This window comes from Phodopus roborovskii, unplaced genomic scaffold (genome assembly GCF_943737965.1).
Source record: "Phodopus roborovskii unplaced genomic scaffold, PHOROB, whole genome shotgun sequence".
NCBI classification, from domain to species: Eukaryota; Metazoa; Chordata; class Mammalia; order Rodentia; family Cricetidae; genus Phodopus; species Phodopus roborovskii.
Genome location: NW_026125960.1, coordinates 225685 through 242468, shown reverse-complemented (window position 1 = coordinate 242468; position 16784 = coordinate 225685). Strand labels below are relative to the sequence as shown.

At 40.9% G+C, this 16784-nt stretch overlaps 1 protein-coding gene across 5 annotated transcripts in view; it reads right to left on the bottom strand.

Moving 5' to 3' along the window:
• The window catches only part of LOC127218170 (glycerol kinase), a 71087-nt gene extending 57872 nt beyond the window's left edge, over positions 1-13215 (bottom strand). For 2 of the 5 annotated variants that reach the window (XM_051179195.1, XM_051179196.1), the window contains exon 1: positions 12977-13215. In XM_051179195.1, coding sequence (XP_051035152.1) covers positions 12977-13054 — 78 coding nt within the window. In that variant the 5' untranslated portion in view covers positions 13055-13215. The remainder of the gene's footprint in view (positions 1-12976) is intronic. The other 3 variants (XM_051179198.1, XM_051179197.1, XM_051179199.1) reach the window with 2 other exon arrangements.
• Between the last annotated feature and the right edge of the window lie 3569 nt (positions 13216-16784).

The window sequence follows — 16784 nt, the reverse complement described above, 5'->3', positions numbered from 1 at the left end:
GGTACTTGTGAATTCCTTTGCAAGCAGATTGAGTGGTGCCTTTATTGAGCTCTTTTAACAGGAAAACAGAGCCCTATCTGCAGAGAGAAATAGTTAACTGGATGTTTCATCCACCTAGGCAATCTCTCAGGCATCTGTGTCATACATTAAACCCTTGACATAAAACATTAAAACCAGAGAATGAAAACTAATAAAAAAGATATATAATTTGCCACAATTTCAAAAAATTTACCAACATTTTTTTCCTTAGGCATTATTTCTACCAGTTAGTACTTGAACTTGAGTACCAATTTTCTTATGGTTTCAGAGTAAGAATTCACAATTTAACTAAAATTAACTTTCCAAATTTCTGTAACTATAGCATAAAGTTCATTTCTAATTAGTTCAGAGAGTAGCTGTATACCTCAGTTTCCTGTGGGAGAAAATACCTGTTTGATGCAGACTAAGAAAGCAAAAATAAAGCCAGTGGCCAGTTGCTTCCTTCCATTGTTGTGATGTGCACCAGTTTTTCTAGAGAAGTAATAAATAAAAAGCAAGAAGGCAAATTCTAAAGTTCTTTGAGGAGACAAAACATCTTACAAATCAAAGGTTAACTTAACATCATAAAAAATAAGCTAACAGAACTTCATTTCATATCTTATGATTTATAACTCAGTACTAAAGTATGTGCTTAGGATGTAGGTCCAAATGGCTGTTTTATTTATTGATACATCCCCAGGACACAGTAACTTGCGCACTTGTTGGAAGTTCTGACAAAATATGCTCTATTAAAAGGACCTATTGGAAAAATTATCAGATAAGAAATAGCAGAGGTAGGTATGGTGGCTCACATATATAATCTAATGAACTGGGAATCAAAGGCAGCAAAATTGTTACTATGAGTTTGAGGTTGGCTTGGTCTTAGATATCTATATACTGAGTTACAGGTCAGATAGGGGAACACAGCAAATAAATAAAAACATCTCATACAAACAAAAAGGAGGAAACAAAGGAAATGATGGATAAAATGAGATGGTAGAGTGCTAGGGAGATGTAATTCATGTGGTAGAATGCCTGCCAAGCATGTAGCATATTATATATAGGCCTCAGGTTTTATACCCAGAACTTTATAAATCTAAATGTAGTGGTATATACCTATAAACCTACAATTCTAGCACTTAGAAGGTAGGAACAGGAAGTCAAAAATGAAGTTAACAAAAGGGTTAAGATGAAAACCAAAAGACATTACCAACTGGAACCGTTGGCACCAATACACTATACTCATATTTACCAGGTGACAGCCAGACTGACCACTGGCAAAAGGCTAAGGATCAGATTTCTCAATACCAACTTCAGTGTATACTGGCTAGCTTTATGTCAACTTGACACAAGTCAAAGTAATCAGGGGGTAGGGAATCTCAATTAAGAAAATGGCTCCACCAGGTCAGAATTTAGGCAAGCCTGTAGGGCATTTTCTTAATTAGTGATTGATGGGGAAGGGTTTCGGCCATTGTGGGGCCATCCCTCCGCTGGTGGTCTTGCATCCTTAAGAAAGCAGGCTGAGCAAGTCATGAAGAGCAAACCATTAATTAGTCCCCCTTCATGGTCTCTGCATCAGCTCCTGCCTCATGCTTGAGTTCCTGTCCTGACTTTCATTGATTATGAAATGTGATGTGGAGACATAAGCTGAATAAACCTTTTCCTCCCCAAGGTGCTTTGGTCAGGTATTCAATCACATAGATAATAACCCTAAGACACAATCCTTTCCTACTTTGACATCACCTTGATAATTATTATTTTTCACCATCTATTCCATGGTAGTTTACAGAGAACTCTTCTTACATAGAACTGCTAGGTCTATGAAGACAAAAAGACATATCTCATCAAGACATGTGGGAGTCAGGTAAGAGCTCCCAGAAGAGTTAATTTCTAAACTGGTTGAATAGACATGTGGCCACGTGGGGCAGAAAAGTGCATATGAGTGGGGTGTACAGGTGGGCAAGAGCACGTAATTCTCTCTACTGCTCATGGGGCAAGGCTTGACCCAGGAAAACCACTATATTGTACCCATAGTAACAGTAAGTGTGACATATGGAGGGTTCCATCAGGAAAGTAGCAGCAGCTGCAACAGGGAAAGGGGAAGCATTTAGAGAGGACATATGTGGCAGGCTGGCGTGTGTAGACAGAGTTTACAAGATCAAAAGGGTAAGTACAATAGTTGCTGGACAGGAAAAATGTAACCTGATTGCAGGTTTTAGCTTAGACAATGCTCCTTTGAGATGTTGCTCTGGCTCAGAGTAAGGATGCCCAACAGTCAGCTGTTCCTAATCCAGGTCATCCATTTAAAGAAATTATCTATTAACAGAATTTCCTATGGGCCAGAGAATTGGGCAAGAACTTCATGTTTGGCATAATTCAGAAGCAAAAAAGCATAGGGCCTACAGGCACACAAAGCTTGTGGAAGTTAAGCCCCAGTTATGCCCACATCAGCTGTTTGATTTTCATTTTTTTCTGAATCTCACACATTTCCCACCTGTGCAATATCTGGCCATGGTGGTGCATAATTATAATTTCAGCACACTGAGAATGAGAATTTTAGGTGAACCTAAGGTTTGCTATATAGTAAGATACTTCATTTTTTAAAAAATCTGAATATAAATAATCTAAAGCTAAGCATGGAGGATCATATCTGTAACCCCAGTTCTTGGGAAGCTAAAGCATGATTCTGGTAAATTTGAGTCCAACCTGGAACAGTGAGACTCTGTGTCAATAAATAAATGAAATACATAAATATCTAAAGTGAAATGAATGTCAGATGTGGTTGCTTGTATCTATAATCTCAGAACTTGGGAAGTAGAGGCAGGAGGATCAGGAGTTCAAGGTCATTCTTGGCTACATATTGTATTAAAGTCCATCATGGGCTAAATGAGACCCTGTCCCAAAATAACAAACAAATAAATCATTTATCTCTAGGCATTATGTCTCAATTCCGGATTTTGTTCTAGGGAGGCTATAGGTATTACTCAGTGGTAAAACATTTGCCTGGATCCTGATGTAATTTCCAGTATCACAATAATAAGGATGTAGGGCTGGAGAGATTTGCAGTGGTTAAAAGTACAGGCTGCCCTTCCAGAAGAAGACCAAAGTTTGGTTCCCAATACCCACATGGTAGCTCACAATCCTCTCCAACTCCAGGGGATCTGATGCCATCTTCTGGCCTCCCTGGGTACCAAGCAGGCCATCACCCATATACATAAAAAAAATTTAAAGTAAAAGACAAAGAGAGTAAGAAAAATAATGTTAATGTATAGGCTGGGGATATAGCTTAAGTGGTAGAATGTTTGCATAAAGCCCTATATTCAATGCCCCACAAAGAATAACCATACCTGTAAACTCTAGATTCAGACAATAAAGCCAGGAGAATCAGAACTTGGAGTTTATCTGCAGCTAAAGAGTTAAGTCTAAGGCTAGCCTGAACTTGTGTATATAAAAGTTAATGTAGAAAAGAATTTGACATAGTGCAGTTATAGTATATATTCAATTGCCATTTCCAGCACTGTATTTGTTACTCCTTCTTCTACCTTTTTACTCTGCTTACTGCATTACCTAGAAATGCTAAAACAGAATTAGATGTTAACGAGATCTGAGCTGAGCAATGTGGCACACACTTGGGAGGTAGTAGCAGGGGGATCTTAAGTTCAAAGCTAGTCTTAGCTATGTAGCAAATTCAACACTTTGGGCTATGTGAAACTCTGTCTCACAAAATTTTTTCAAAAGCCACCGGATCTCGATTCCACCTCTACAACTAAGTTACTACTCAATTCCAAAGATAATGTTAACTGCAAAATCAAGGTTGTTATTTTTAAATGTTTTACAATAATCAACTGAAATGTATTGGTATGTACATTCCCTAACTTGTAAAGAGTCATAGAATAATTACATACATGCTCGCTTTCTCAAGTGGCCTGTAAGTTTGCTTTTGTCATTCTATGATTAATTCACCCATACCATCATAAACATGCATATTCATTTTCCTACCCACGAAACCCTTCCTGCCTACTCTTTTATGGTACACTAAAATTTACTATGTGATAAAATAGTATTCAGGAATGTAGGCTGGGTGTGGTGGCACATAACTACAATCCCACTATTTGGGTTTGGAAGCAGATTGATTAGCAGTTCAAGGTCATCCTCAACTACATGACCAGTTCGATTCCAGCCTGCATCACAGTAAGCTCTGTGCCAAAATAAAAACAAAATGGAATGAGAAAACCACTTTGTACAAACTTGGATGATCCAAAAGAAAAAATACAAAATACTAGCCACAAATGCATTACACTGCAAAACTGACAAGAAAGGGCTTAATGGCTTAATTATACAGAAGAAAGCACATAAATTAGAACAATTTTCTTTTCTTTTCTTTTCTGACAAGGTCTGGCTGCAGAGCCCAAGCTGGCCTCCAACTTGCAATCCTTTTGCCTTGGTATCTTGGTATCACAAGAAGATTACAGATACATCATTTCCTAAAAATGAAATTTTAAGGGTTAGTAAGAATCATCAGGTACAAGCAGGCTTTGGTGCCAAGCCAGAAAACATGAGTTCGATTCCTGGAACTTACATAGTGGAAGGAAAGAACCAGCTCTAGCAAGTTGTCCTCTCACCTTTGCACACACAGAGACACCCCCACCAAGTAAAATAAAATTTTAAAACATTTTAATGGCATTGGGGCCTAAAGAGATGCCTCGGTAGCTAAGAGTACTTGGTGCCTAACCCTGAGAATCAGAGTTGGAATCCTAGTGTTCTCCAGCTCCAAGTGATCTGACATCCTCTTCTAGCCTCTACAGGTACCAGTACACACATGTTCATATACCCACACAGACAACATACATAAATATACATGCATACAATAGTAAAATAAAGTCTGAAAAAGAAAAGGTGCTCTTAACGACTGGAGAAATGGCTCAGTGGTTAAGAGCACTTGTTCTTCTAGAGGAATAGAGTTGGAATCCCACCACCCACAAAGCAACAATTTTCTGTAACTCCAGTTCCAGGGGATCTGATGCCTTCTTCTGGCCTCTGTGGGCATCAGGCATACATGTGGTACACAAACATACAATACAGTCAAAACGCCCATATATACATCTAAAACAAAATAAAAATAAAGATTTAAGTGAAATTATGCTAGCACCATGGCTCAAGAAAGGTCCTTGCTCCTAGGCCTGACTACCTCAGTTCAATCTTCAAGACCCACATGGTAAAATGTGAATGAACTCCTTCAGGTACACATGCTGTGTGTGTGTGTGTGTGTGTGTGTGTGTGTGTGTGTTTGTGTGTGTATGTGTAATAAAAATGTAATTGTAGGCCAGGTGTGGTGGTAGACCCCTGCAATCCCAGCACTTAGGAAGTACAGACAGGTGGGTCAGAAGTCATTTGTGGCTACATACCAAGTTTGTGGCCAGCCTGGGATGCATAAGATCATCTGAAACAGCAACAACAACAAATTTGTAAAGAAAAGCATGTAGCTCAGTACTATAGCCCTTACATAGTACTTACACAGGCCTGTGTTTGAGCATTTACACAGCTTGTGTTTGGTCCCTAGTATCACAAAAATGTTATTTCAGCACATATGCAGATATCTAATACAGCTAGTGGCCAAATTTTAAATTTCCCAAGTTTCTTGGTCAACACTCATGTTGATTTATACACTGGCTCATGTAAGTGTAAGAAATGGCTCAGTCCTTCAACTTCAAATTTGAAAGCTCCTAAAAGCTGGGCATGGTCGTTCATTTCTGTAATCTCAGCACTTAAGAAGGTGAAGCGGAGCCAGGCGTGGTGGCACACGCTTTTAATCCCAGCGCTCTGGAGGGGAGGCAGACACAGGTGGATCTGAGTTCAAGGCCAGCCTGGTTTACAAAGCAAGTTCCAGGACAGCCAGGACTGTTTCACAGAGAAACCTGTCTCTAGAAACTAAGCACAACAAAAATAAATAAAGAAGAAGGTGAAGCAGGAAGAAAGCCATATGTTTGAGGCCAACCTAAATTACATAGTGAGTTCCAGGACAGCTGGTATTCCAGTGGTAAGACTGTCTGAAAAAAAAAAAAAACAAAAACAGATGTGTTGAATAAGAAGGAAAGAGAAAGAAGGAAGGAAGGAAAATAAAGAGAAAAGAGAGACAGAAAAGAAGAAATGTATCCATAAGCTTTCTGACACCTCTAAGTATAATGAGACACTAGGGCCAAGACAATGTTTCCTGCCAAAGTAAGCATGGAACTACCATTCCTGTCATCCTTCATATACACTGTTGGAACAAAATGATTACACAACCATTACCCACAGTGACACACCTGCACCCTGCCCAGGACCCACTGAATCTGAGTCACCAAACGATCATGACCTGAAGTACTTATTCAAAGCAGTATTTACTCATATCATGGGAAACCAATTTGTAAGAATATATTTATTTCTCTTAGTGGACAGTCATTCATGTATGCTATAATCCTATAATCGTAAGTGACACTCTCCTGCCTGGTTCCTTCCTGAAACTCTCCCCTCTTCACCATTCTCCAGGCAGCAGTTAGTATAATCTGCCTCAGAGTATAAGAGACTTGGACTTGAATTCTTGTTCTACCAGTTATTGTTTGACCTTGGGCCCAATCTTCAACTCCTCAGCCACAGTCTCATCACCCATGTAAAGGTGGGTCCCTGAATACTATCTAGATCTCATCAAATGACATAAGCCTAGGAAAGTCTTCAACACTGTCCTTGACATACTGCAAGTCACAACATTCTCCAAAACGTTTTGTAAACATTTGACTTACCAAAGTAAAGCAGGAAGTTCATTGCTTAAGCTCAAACTTTTTTTGTCATTCAGAAATTGCCCCTCCTTAAAACCTGTTACACTAATTCTCTTTCCAAGAAGTTCCTACTCTGCAACTTGTATGCCAACACAGGTTCACTTTCCTAATAGACACTTCGGGAATTTTCTATAATATGAAACATTAACACATGATCCCAAAGCTTAATTCATTGTCAACTTGATGAGCAAACAAGGTAGGAGGAATGGGTAAAGGTGTGTGCTACCAAACCTGATGACCTCAGTTCAATCCCCCAGACCAACAAGGTGGCAACAAAGGAGTAATTTTCAAGCCAGGGTGTGGTGATGCTTTAATCTAAGAACTACAGAGCCAGAAAGAGGGGAATCTCTGAACCCAAAGGCCAGTCTGGTCTAAAGAGAGAGTTCCAAGAGAGCCAGAGCTATATAGAAAAATCTCTCTCAAAACAAACAAACAAAAAGCGACTCTCACAAGTTGTCCTCTGATTTCGTCACAAATGCCATACTAAGTGTATACGCATGTGTTCACTTACAAACACACAGTAAATAAATAGAAAAAAATTAAGCTAGGTGGTGGTTGTGTATGCCTTCAATCCCAGTACTCAGGAGGCAGAAGCAGGTGGATCTCTGTGTGAATTTGGGACCAGGCTGGGCCACAGAGTAAGTTCCAGGACAGGCTCTAAAGCTACACAGAGAAACCATGTCTTTAAAAACTAAGAAAAAACAGGCATTGGTGGTGCATATCTTTAATGCCAGCACTCGGGAAGCAGAGGCAGGCAGATCTCTATGAGTTCAAGGCCAGCCTGGCCTACAAAGCGAGTTCCAGGACAGGTTCCAAAGCAATACAGAGAAACCCTGTCTTAAAAAAACAAACAAAAAAAAAAAACTAAGAAAAAGTATGTAAGAAAAATGTTTAGATCTGAAATGGTCTGTGGGTTAGAGAGATGGCTCAGTGGTTCAGAGCACTTGTTGCTCTTCTAGAGGACCCAGGTTGGAGTCCTAGAACCCATATACTAATTTATAGCCATCTCTAACTCTGGCTCCAAGGGAGGCTTCCTTGGACATTGTAGTCATACATGTAGTACACATATACATGCATGCAAGCAAAACACTCACACATGTAAAAAAAAAAACAATAGAAATAAAAAGAATGAGGTAGCTTTTTTTGTTTTGTTTTGTTTTGCTTGCATGGTATGGTGGCTCATCTGTAATCCAGCCATCCAGAGGCAAAGGCAGGAGGACTACTCCAAGTTTGGGTTCAGTCCAGGCTGCAAACTGAGACATGATCTTTGTCTCAAAACAGAGAGAGAGAGCGGGGGGGGGGGGGAGGGAGGGAGGGGGAGGGAGGGAGGGGGAGGGAGGGAGGGAGGGAGGGAGAGAGGGAGGGAGGGAGGGAGGGAGAGAGGGAGGGAGGGAGAGAGGGGAAAGGAAGAGAGAGTTTATACTTTTTTGGTAAGGTCAGTTGACTTATTAAAGAAAAATAAAAATCTAATAGCTAGGCATACTATTGTTTACCTGTGATAGCAGTATTATGGAAGGGGAAGGAACAGGAACTCAAGGTCACTCCAATTACACTGTGAGTTCAGGTCAATCTGGCCAATGTGAAACTATTTTTAAAAAATTAAGGGCAGTGGTGGGGCACACCTTTAATTCCAGCACTCAGGACGTAGAGGCAGGAGGGCAATCTCTGTGACTTCAAGGCCAGCCTGGTTTACAAAATTCGAGGATAGCTAATACTATGACCCTGTCTCTAGAAAAAAATTAAAGAGCTATTGATAGTAGTATAGAAACAAGTATACAAGGCTGGGGTAGGGGACTTAGTGATTAACAATTGCTTGGTATGTGTGAAGTCCTGAATTTGATCCTCAGCACCACAAAAATAAGAAAGTGTTAGCAGAAGAGAAGCTGAAATTAAGGGTATGAGGAAAACTAAAAAGATGGATGGCTGTTGAACTACTATTTACAAGTAGAATGGAACCATAAGAAACAGATATGGGCATAGAGGCAGAGATATTTACATTGGGTGAAGGAGCAGAAATAAAGCTTTTAATAATAGAAAAGGGGAAAAGACAGCTTCACGAGGCTATTAGCCTCCAGTTACTTAAATATGCAAGTTAAATGAAGACTAATTAGACTGTGCAAATATCTTTAGATTTGTGAGCTTCCTATAACAACTCCTACACAAACTGTACCCTTTACTGAGAAGGTAAGCCATTATCATTGAGTCACCATTACAACAAAGAAGAGAACTCCTGGGAATTACCTTATGATTGAAGCACTTATTCACCAATTTAACTATCTGCATTTCCCAGGGAAGTTCTTACAACCAAAGGAAGCACTATCTTGCTGAACCATTCCCAAGTTTTCCAAATTACCCACTTGGCCTTTGAAGCATTATTTCATAATTGTTTCTAAAGGAACAGACAATGTCATCAATCACCATTTATTTTCAGTCATTTATCATTTATTTATTGTTTCCTAAGGCATGGCCTCACTATGTAGTTCAATTTGACTGAGAACTGAGGAGCCCAGAAAACTCTCAGTAATCCTCCTACCTTAACCTTCAAAGCATTGGGATTACAACTGTGCACCAGCAGGACTGGAGAAATGGCTTGAGGACTCTTCCAAAAGACCCAACTTCTAGTTTTGAGCTCCTGGGCCACGTAGCTGACAAATGCCTGGGAAGCGTGCGTGCACACGCGCACACACACACACACAAATCTCAAACAAAACAAAATAAAAAGTATATGCTATCACATCTGACTTTGAATTAACTTTTAGATCTTTTTACAAGCAGGGAGGAATCTTCCGCAATTGAACATTACTATCATGCTCACAGAGTACCCAATAACTGCAACCAAATACTGTTTTCAGTAGCAGCTATCTACCAAGGGCTTTAGTCTAGATAGGTGCTCTACCATGAGAAACATTCCCAGTTTGAAACATTTTTTGTTTGCTTTTTTTTTTGTTTTTGTTTTTTGTTTTTTTTTTGTTTGTTTTTGTTTTTTTCTCTACACAGGTTTTTCTGTGTAGTCCTGGCTGTCCTGGAACTCACTCAGCCTGGCTTCCAACTCACAGAGTTCAGCCTCCCCCCCTCCAAGTGCTGGGATTAAAGGTGTCTGGTAGGGTTTTTTTGTTGTTGTTGTTGATAGGTCTCATATAATCCAGGCTGACCTAGTGGAAGGTGATTTGAACTCATTCTTCTGCACCTATGTACTAGGTGTGTTGATTACAGGCATATACCACCATGCTAAACTTCTGAAACTTAATATTGTTCATGTTACAAACTGACAAATGATTATAGCATTATGGGCTTGATATATTCCTTCTCTATCAATGTAAAAAGGTGCCTTTAGGTAACAAAAAATGAAGGACCAGAAACAACCTGCAGTGCATAGCAACAACAACAAAAAAGACTGCTTAGACTACACAGGTAACAATAAGACACTCTATTTACTTAAGTTACTTTTAAATGATCTCACTGAACGGAGTGCTAGATCACTTCAAGCTCATTCAGGCTGGCTCCTAAGATGTAAACCTCTAAAGTTATAAAATACTTACTCACATTCATATAGGGCAAAGGTTATACAAACTTGGAAACAATTATCATACTTGATTATCTTATTATTATACCTTGAGTTAATAGATATTACCACTTAGGAACTGGAAAGATAAGAAAAAAAGCTTTTATTAAAATAAATAGAAGACCTGGAAACAGTGGGCTTCTATTCCTGGTTAGCAGACATACCTGTCTCCTTAGTATAGTAAACCATTGCCAGTGTGCTTGCCCTGCTTCAACATGTCTGGCATCTGCGGCCATTAGTTTGACAAATCTTTTTAAATTATTTTTATTGTTCATTTATTTGTGTGTTGTGTTGTGCATAACTCAGCACATTTGTGAGAGTTGTCTCTCATTCTACCATGAAGGCCCCAGGTATCAAGATCAGATCATTAAGATTGGCAGCAAGCACCTTTATCCACTGAGCCATCTCTTCAGTTGCTAGCATGACAATTCTCAAATATGGCTTTAAAATTCAACCCACACGGCTGATTGTGGTACTCATAATAATAGTATTTATTATGAGGCTGAGGCAGAATGACCACCCTGTGTTACATAGTTCATGAATAGCCTGAGCTACACAGCAAAATACTATCTCAAAATAGTATGGAGGGATGGCTAAGAAGCTGAGAGCATTAGCTGCTTTTCCAAGGGACCTTCATTTGATTGCCAACACTCACTGGGTAGCTCACAACTGTCTATAACTGAAGTTCCAGGAGATCTGACACCCTTTTCTGGCCTCCTCTGGCACTAGGCACACACATGGCTCATAGACATACATGTGGGCAAAATAGTCACACACATAAATAAATACATTTTAAAAATCAACGTAGTTATTCAGTTCACATGTTTTAATGATATTAGTAAGCTTCAAAAATGATAATGATTTTGTAGTTCATATATTAATCAAATCCTGTTACAGACTTATTTGTGATTCAGGATTATATGAACATTTATATGAATATAAACCAAAATGAAATCTACCTTATACGATCAAAAGATTAAAAAATCAGATGTGCACCGGGCATTGTTGGAGCACACCTTTAATCCCAGCAGTCGGGAGGCAGAGGCAGTCAGAACTCTGTGAGTTCGAGGCCAGCATGGTCTACATAGCTATTTCCAGGACAGCCTCCAAAGCCAGAAAAACCCTGTCTCAAAAAAAAAAAAAAAAAAAAAAAAAAAAAAAATGAGATGTGAAACATAGCTCAAATCATGGTTAAGTCACTAAGTAAGATTTAAATTGAAAGTGGGCTGAAAGTTTCTCAATTAAGAAAAATGACTTCTCATGATCACCAACACAATGCAGTTTTTAGCCAAGGGTCAACTGAACAAAATAAACACACCTTACACATATATATCACACACACACATAGTGTATGTGTGTGTCTGTGTGTGTGTGTAACAGGACAAGCTGATGATGTAGCTTAGTGGTAGAGTGCCTGCTTACCATGCTACAGGCAAGGACATCAACCCCTAAGGGCACAAAGTAAATAAATAATTGAGAAAAATATATTTGATAAAGAACTAATGAGGTAATAAATCACTAAATATTTACATCAACGTTTCAGGTTAGCCAAATGTCCACTGAAGCATGGGCTCTTCCCAACACTCTATTTACTTGTTACTCTTAAATGATCTCACTGAACGGGAGTGCTAGATCACTTCAAGAACAAGTTGCCCAGCAGTGAGGGAGCAATGGTTCATGCCTGTAAACCCAGCACTAGTCAGGCAGAGGCAGGTGGATCATGAGTTCCAGGCTTTTCTGGGGTACATAAGCAGACCCCCATCTCAAAAACAAAACAGAGAAGAAAGGAAAACAAAGAAAGAAAACTAGACTTCCTAACTGCAAAGCTAATCAACAGAGAGACATTTAAACAGCACCTCTTTATGGTAAAATTCTAGTTATGCATACTTAAATGAACAGAATTACATTAGACAGTCAAGCAGAGTGGACAGCATTTGATGGTAATGGGCAAAGTATCAGAATTGAAAATTTAAGATCTAGAAATGAAAAAAAAGATACAGCAAAATAACTGTAATGTGTCTGTTTCTTAATTTGTTCTGCCACCCCCTCAGTACTAGTCTATCCTCTGTGGGAGACGATGACAATGCAACATCACGCTAATACTTTATTCGTTCTACTGTTCGAAAAGGACGCTATGTTGGGTTACCACAGCCGTGACACAGCTTTCCCTCCAACCAAGGACGTCCTGCGCTTAACAGGCCAAACGCTCCTGGGGAAGACCGCTGCAGTGTCAGTGTGACCACCTGTCCCCTATTGCACCCTGGTGGTTGCTCTGCGTGGATGCTCTAAGAGTACTCAATCTCTTTGGGGAAAGAATCTCCCGATTCCTATGTGATCTGCCTTCACCACCAAGCCTGAGAGAGTTCAACTCTGCTGTAGGGGTCCTGGGAGGCCAAGATACCCCCAGGCCAGGACTGGGCAATCCCAGCATGATAGGTCCCCTCTTCAGTCTCCCTTCCTCGCCACAGCAGCCAAGGGCCCAGGAGAGCAAGAGGTGCGGACTGAGGACACAACACTCTGCTTTTCCTCCTCCAGCTAGCGTCCTGGTTCAGAGGCTAAGGGGATGTCACCCCGGGCTCACCAAGAAACGTGTTGAGCTGGTACCCTGGTCCACTGCTCCCACCAATGGTCCCAAAACTGCTTTCTTCGCGGCTGCCATGGAAATTGGTCAGCTTCAGGTCGGAGAGCTTAACACGACCGGTCTCCGGGGTGACTGTGGAGGGTTGCCGAGGGCGGAGTGGGGAGAGCCGAGGGTGAAACTGCACGCTCCTGCAGAAGGCTCGCGCAGCTCCTAGGCAGCCCCTTTACCCGCGCCGGGCCGCGTCGCCCCGCCCCTCCGCCTCAGGCCCCGCCCCAGCCCGCATTCCCCGAGGCTTCGGGGGGAGGGGGCGCGGCAAAGGGGGCGCTGTCTTCCGGGACGGCCAATGAGAAACCACAGAAAGAGGCTGGCGGCAGGCCAGTCTGAGCACAGTGAGACGTTAAAGGGGCGGGATCTGCTTTACGGCGGGGGCGGGGATCCGCGCTGTGGGTCACATGGTTGGGGGCAGGAGGAGCGTCTGCTTTTAGCCTGGCTATGGCTGCACGGAGGGCGGAGGCGGTGTTGTTTATTGGCGGGGAGAACCCCAGAACACTCCCCGCAGTCCGGGCCCTGAGGCTTGTGCCTGTAGAAGCCACCCCGAAGGCAGAACAGTCTCTTCCCTCTCTGGTAGGCTGTACAGTGCGACCTGAGTCGCCTGGAAGACGACCCTGTCCTTTCTCGCACTTGCAAGCCCTGCGCACAAAGTCCCAGTTAAGAATAAACTCTTCTATCGGGATCGGTGCAGGGTACGACCAGCCCCAGGAGCCACACCAATCCCTCACCTTTGTAGGCTAAGGACAAGGGCCGCGGGAGTTATTTCGTTTTATTATTTCAGATCGTTGTCTCCCAAGTACCTCAGTTTGACTAACCACGAAAAAAGCACCCGGCGCCTCTTGCCCCTTGCTCTTTTTCTTCGGCTTCATTGGAGTATGCCCTCCCCTACACGCCATTTCCGCTGTCTTTATTAACCTCTATGGACTAGGTTAGGAGCAAAATGGGATTCTCATTTGACCTTGAATTTACCTTGCCTAGATCCTTTGGAGGTATGTGTTCTAGAGACCTTTCAAACTTCGGTCTGGACCCACGGTGAGAAATAGTTTTCAAAACGACCTGGAGCTGGTGTTTGTGCGGCTCATGGCACTTGCATTTTTTTAAATGTACACTAGTTATATGGTAATGTAATCGTGAATGTTTTTAAATACTTCCTAAAAACACTTCTATGCTATGCATTCTGTGGTATACAATTTTTAACATCCTGATTGAAAAAATAATGTATCACTAAATTGAGCTAGGCAATTTATGCAAGGTAGAGGGAGTAGGATCAGGATCAGAAAGGAGTTCGAGGCCATCCTTGACTAGCCAAACCAAGGCCAGGCTAGGTTACAAGACTAAAAAGCTGGGGTGGGGGATGGGGAATCACGGAAAGTATTTTAATCCAGCATGCTATGTATCATTTCTTCTTCTACTTCATTAATTAATTAATTAATTTTTGAGACAGGGTTTCTCTGTGTAACAGCCCTGGCTGCCCTGGAACTTGCTTTGTAGACCAGGCTGACCTTGAACTCACTGCCTCTGCATTCCAAATGCTTGGATTAAAGGCATGGGCCACCACAGCCTGGTGCTATCTATCATTTTCTAAACTGATACTATTCCCAAACTCTTTGCATCCCTTTCCCAAATGTCACACTATTTTTCAACATCCCTTCTATTTTCACTAATTTACTCTATACCACCTAACTCATCCATACATATATGGATTATATATATATATATATATTTCTCTGCTTAACTGTTCTGGCCTCTGTTCCGGAACTCGATTTGTAAACCAGGCCTCAAATTCGCATAGATCCACCTGCCCCTGCCTCCCAAGTGCTGGGATTAAAGGCATGCACCACCAACACCCAGCTCGTTTATATGCTTTTTATATCTCTGTTTATATAGTTTTAGAATATTTACTATTAAAGCACAATTTCCTGTACTCTAACCAGACATCAGAGCCTGATGTTCCAGATGAGGACTGCTTATAGAGATGCTATACTTGCTGAGAATTGATAAGCTTACAGATAAGTCATTGTTTTTTGATTTTCTAGAATACAATGAAAGACAAACAAGCAGAATAGATAAATGTTAAGGAACTAGGCCAACCTCTGTCAAAACCAGGATCGGCATTAATTGAATAAATTACATGGGTAAGGATTTCCTTAGTTCTAGAAGTCAGTAAAAACAAAGCAACCGACCTTAACATGTTGAACCACTAAAAAAAAAATCCTGACCACATCTGAACTTTAGCACAGTTGTGGCTCAAATTCCAACAGGACAGCAAATTATTTGTTTAGCAACACAGTAGGGATCAGAATTCAGTTATTTCAGACTAAATGGGACTAGAGGTACATAAAAGAGCCTTAAATTTATTTTTACTGCACTACTTACAACAGTATATATCTCACAGCTTCATTGCTTTCACCAAGACAAATGTGAAAAGTCAAAACATGATTTGTATTTTCAAACATCATTCAGATCTCAAATGTCTTCTAAGAGACCAGAAAGGGGTCCTAAATGGGAGAACCTAGCTCAGAGTATCTTAATTCTACACCTTAAATATTTACTATAAACTTTCACAGATTTATTTTCTCACTTTTATCTGGGCAGGCTGAGATGCCTGGAATCCCACCACGTGGTAGGTAGAGGCAGATGATCAGGAATTCAAGGTCATAATAGGCTCCATAGAGGATTGACACCAGACGGGGCTATACTAGAGCTTGTCTAAAAAGGAAGGGGGAAAAAAAGGATTATTCTGTTTTCCTTCCCCTTTCTCCATCCCTTCAAGCCTCAGCTTCAGTCCAGAAAAATCTGAATAACTATAAAACTGAATAATAGGAACTGTGATTCTGTTTTTATATTATCAAGTATAAAAGTGTTGGAAGTAACACCAGGGTATCTGAAACTCAGGGAGCACAAATAATGTACATATGTGAGACTAGGCAGCCTCCAATGGCATATCCAAGACTAGATTTCATTCTCCTGACATCAAACCTAGTGTCCTTCACAATGGCCTGAATGAAATAGAAGCTAAAGGGAATTAGGAAGGAAAATGGATGGAAAAGAAGATTGTATTTGCTGGTCCTCCATGAGCATTCTCCCCATCACTACCACAGATCAAAGGCAAAGAAAGCAGTGGCTCTGCCTTTCAACATTTAATCTTTGTGACCTCAAGTCACTCATGGTTTCCTTTTGCTCTCATGTAAAATAGGGAAAATGTCACTGATAGTGACGTGAATGGGTTCTCGGGACTTAACTGATGTAATAATGCCTCTGAAAGCACTGTGCAAGCAGTACAGCTAGACAGGAAAGGCAAAATTCACGTTTTATTGCCAAGTCTGCTGTTACCAAAGAAATCCAGATGTGATGGCTGGGACTGAAGTTCTTCCTAAAGATAGTTGAAGGAATCTGAATATTTTAAATTTCCCACTGAGATCCTTTTCCTTTTCTTTCACCAAAGTCTCAGGTAACACAGCCTAGCCTCTACATTTGTATATGGCTGACAATGAGATATATCCTTCTACCTTCAATCCCCCAGGCCCTTCCTGTCATGATTTCTGGCTAGTGGAGCAGGAAAGCAATATTAATGTCTGATGGAGAATCTTACATTGTTTCTCTTACTCTTTCTCTGGTTTTTGTGATTTTTTTTAACTTATGCAGATCTTGAATAGACAGGAAACCTGTTTTTCCCTACAGAATATTCTAATAACACTCCTTGATCTTCTTAACTAGCACTTGCTAGTTAGATGTGCTGTTCTACACAATCATGCTC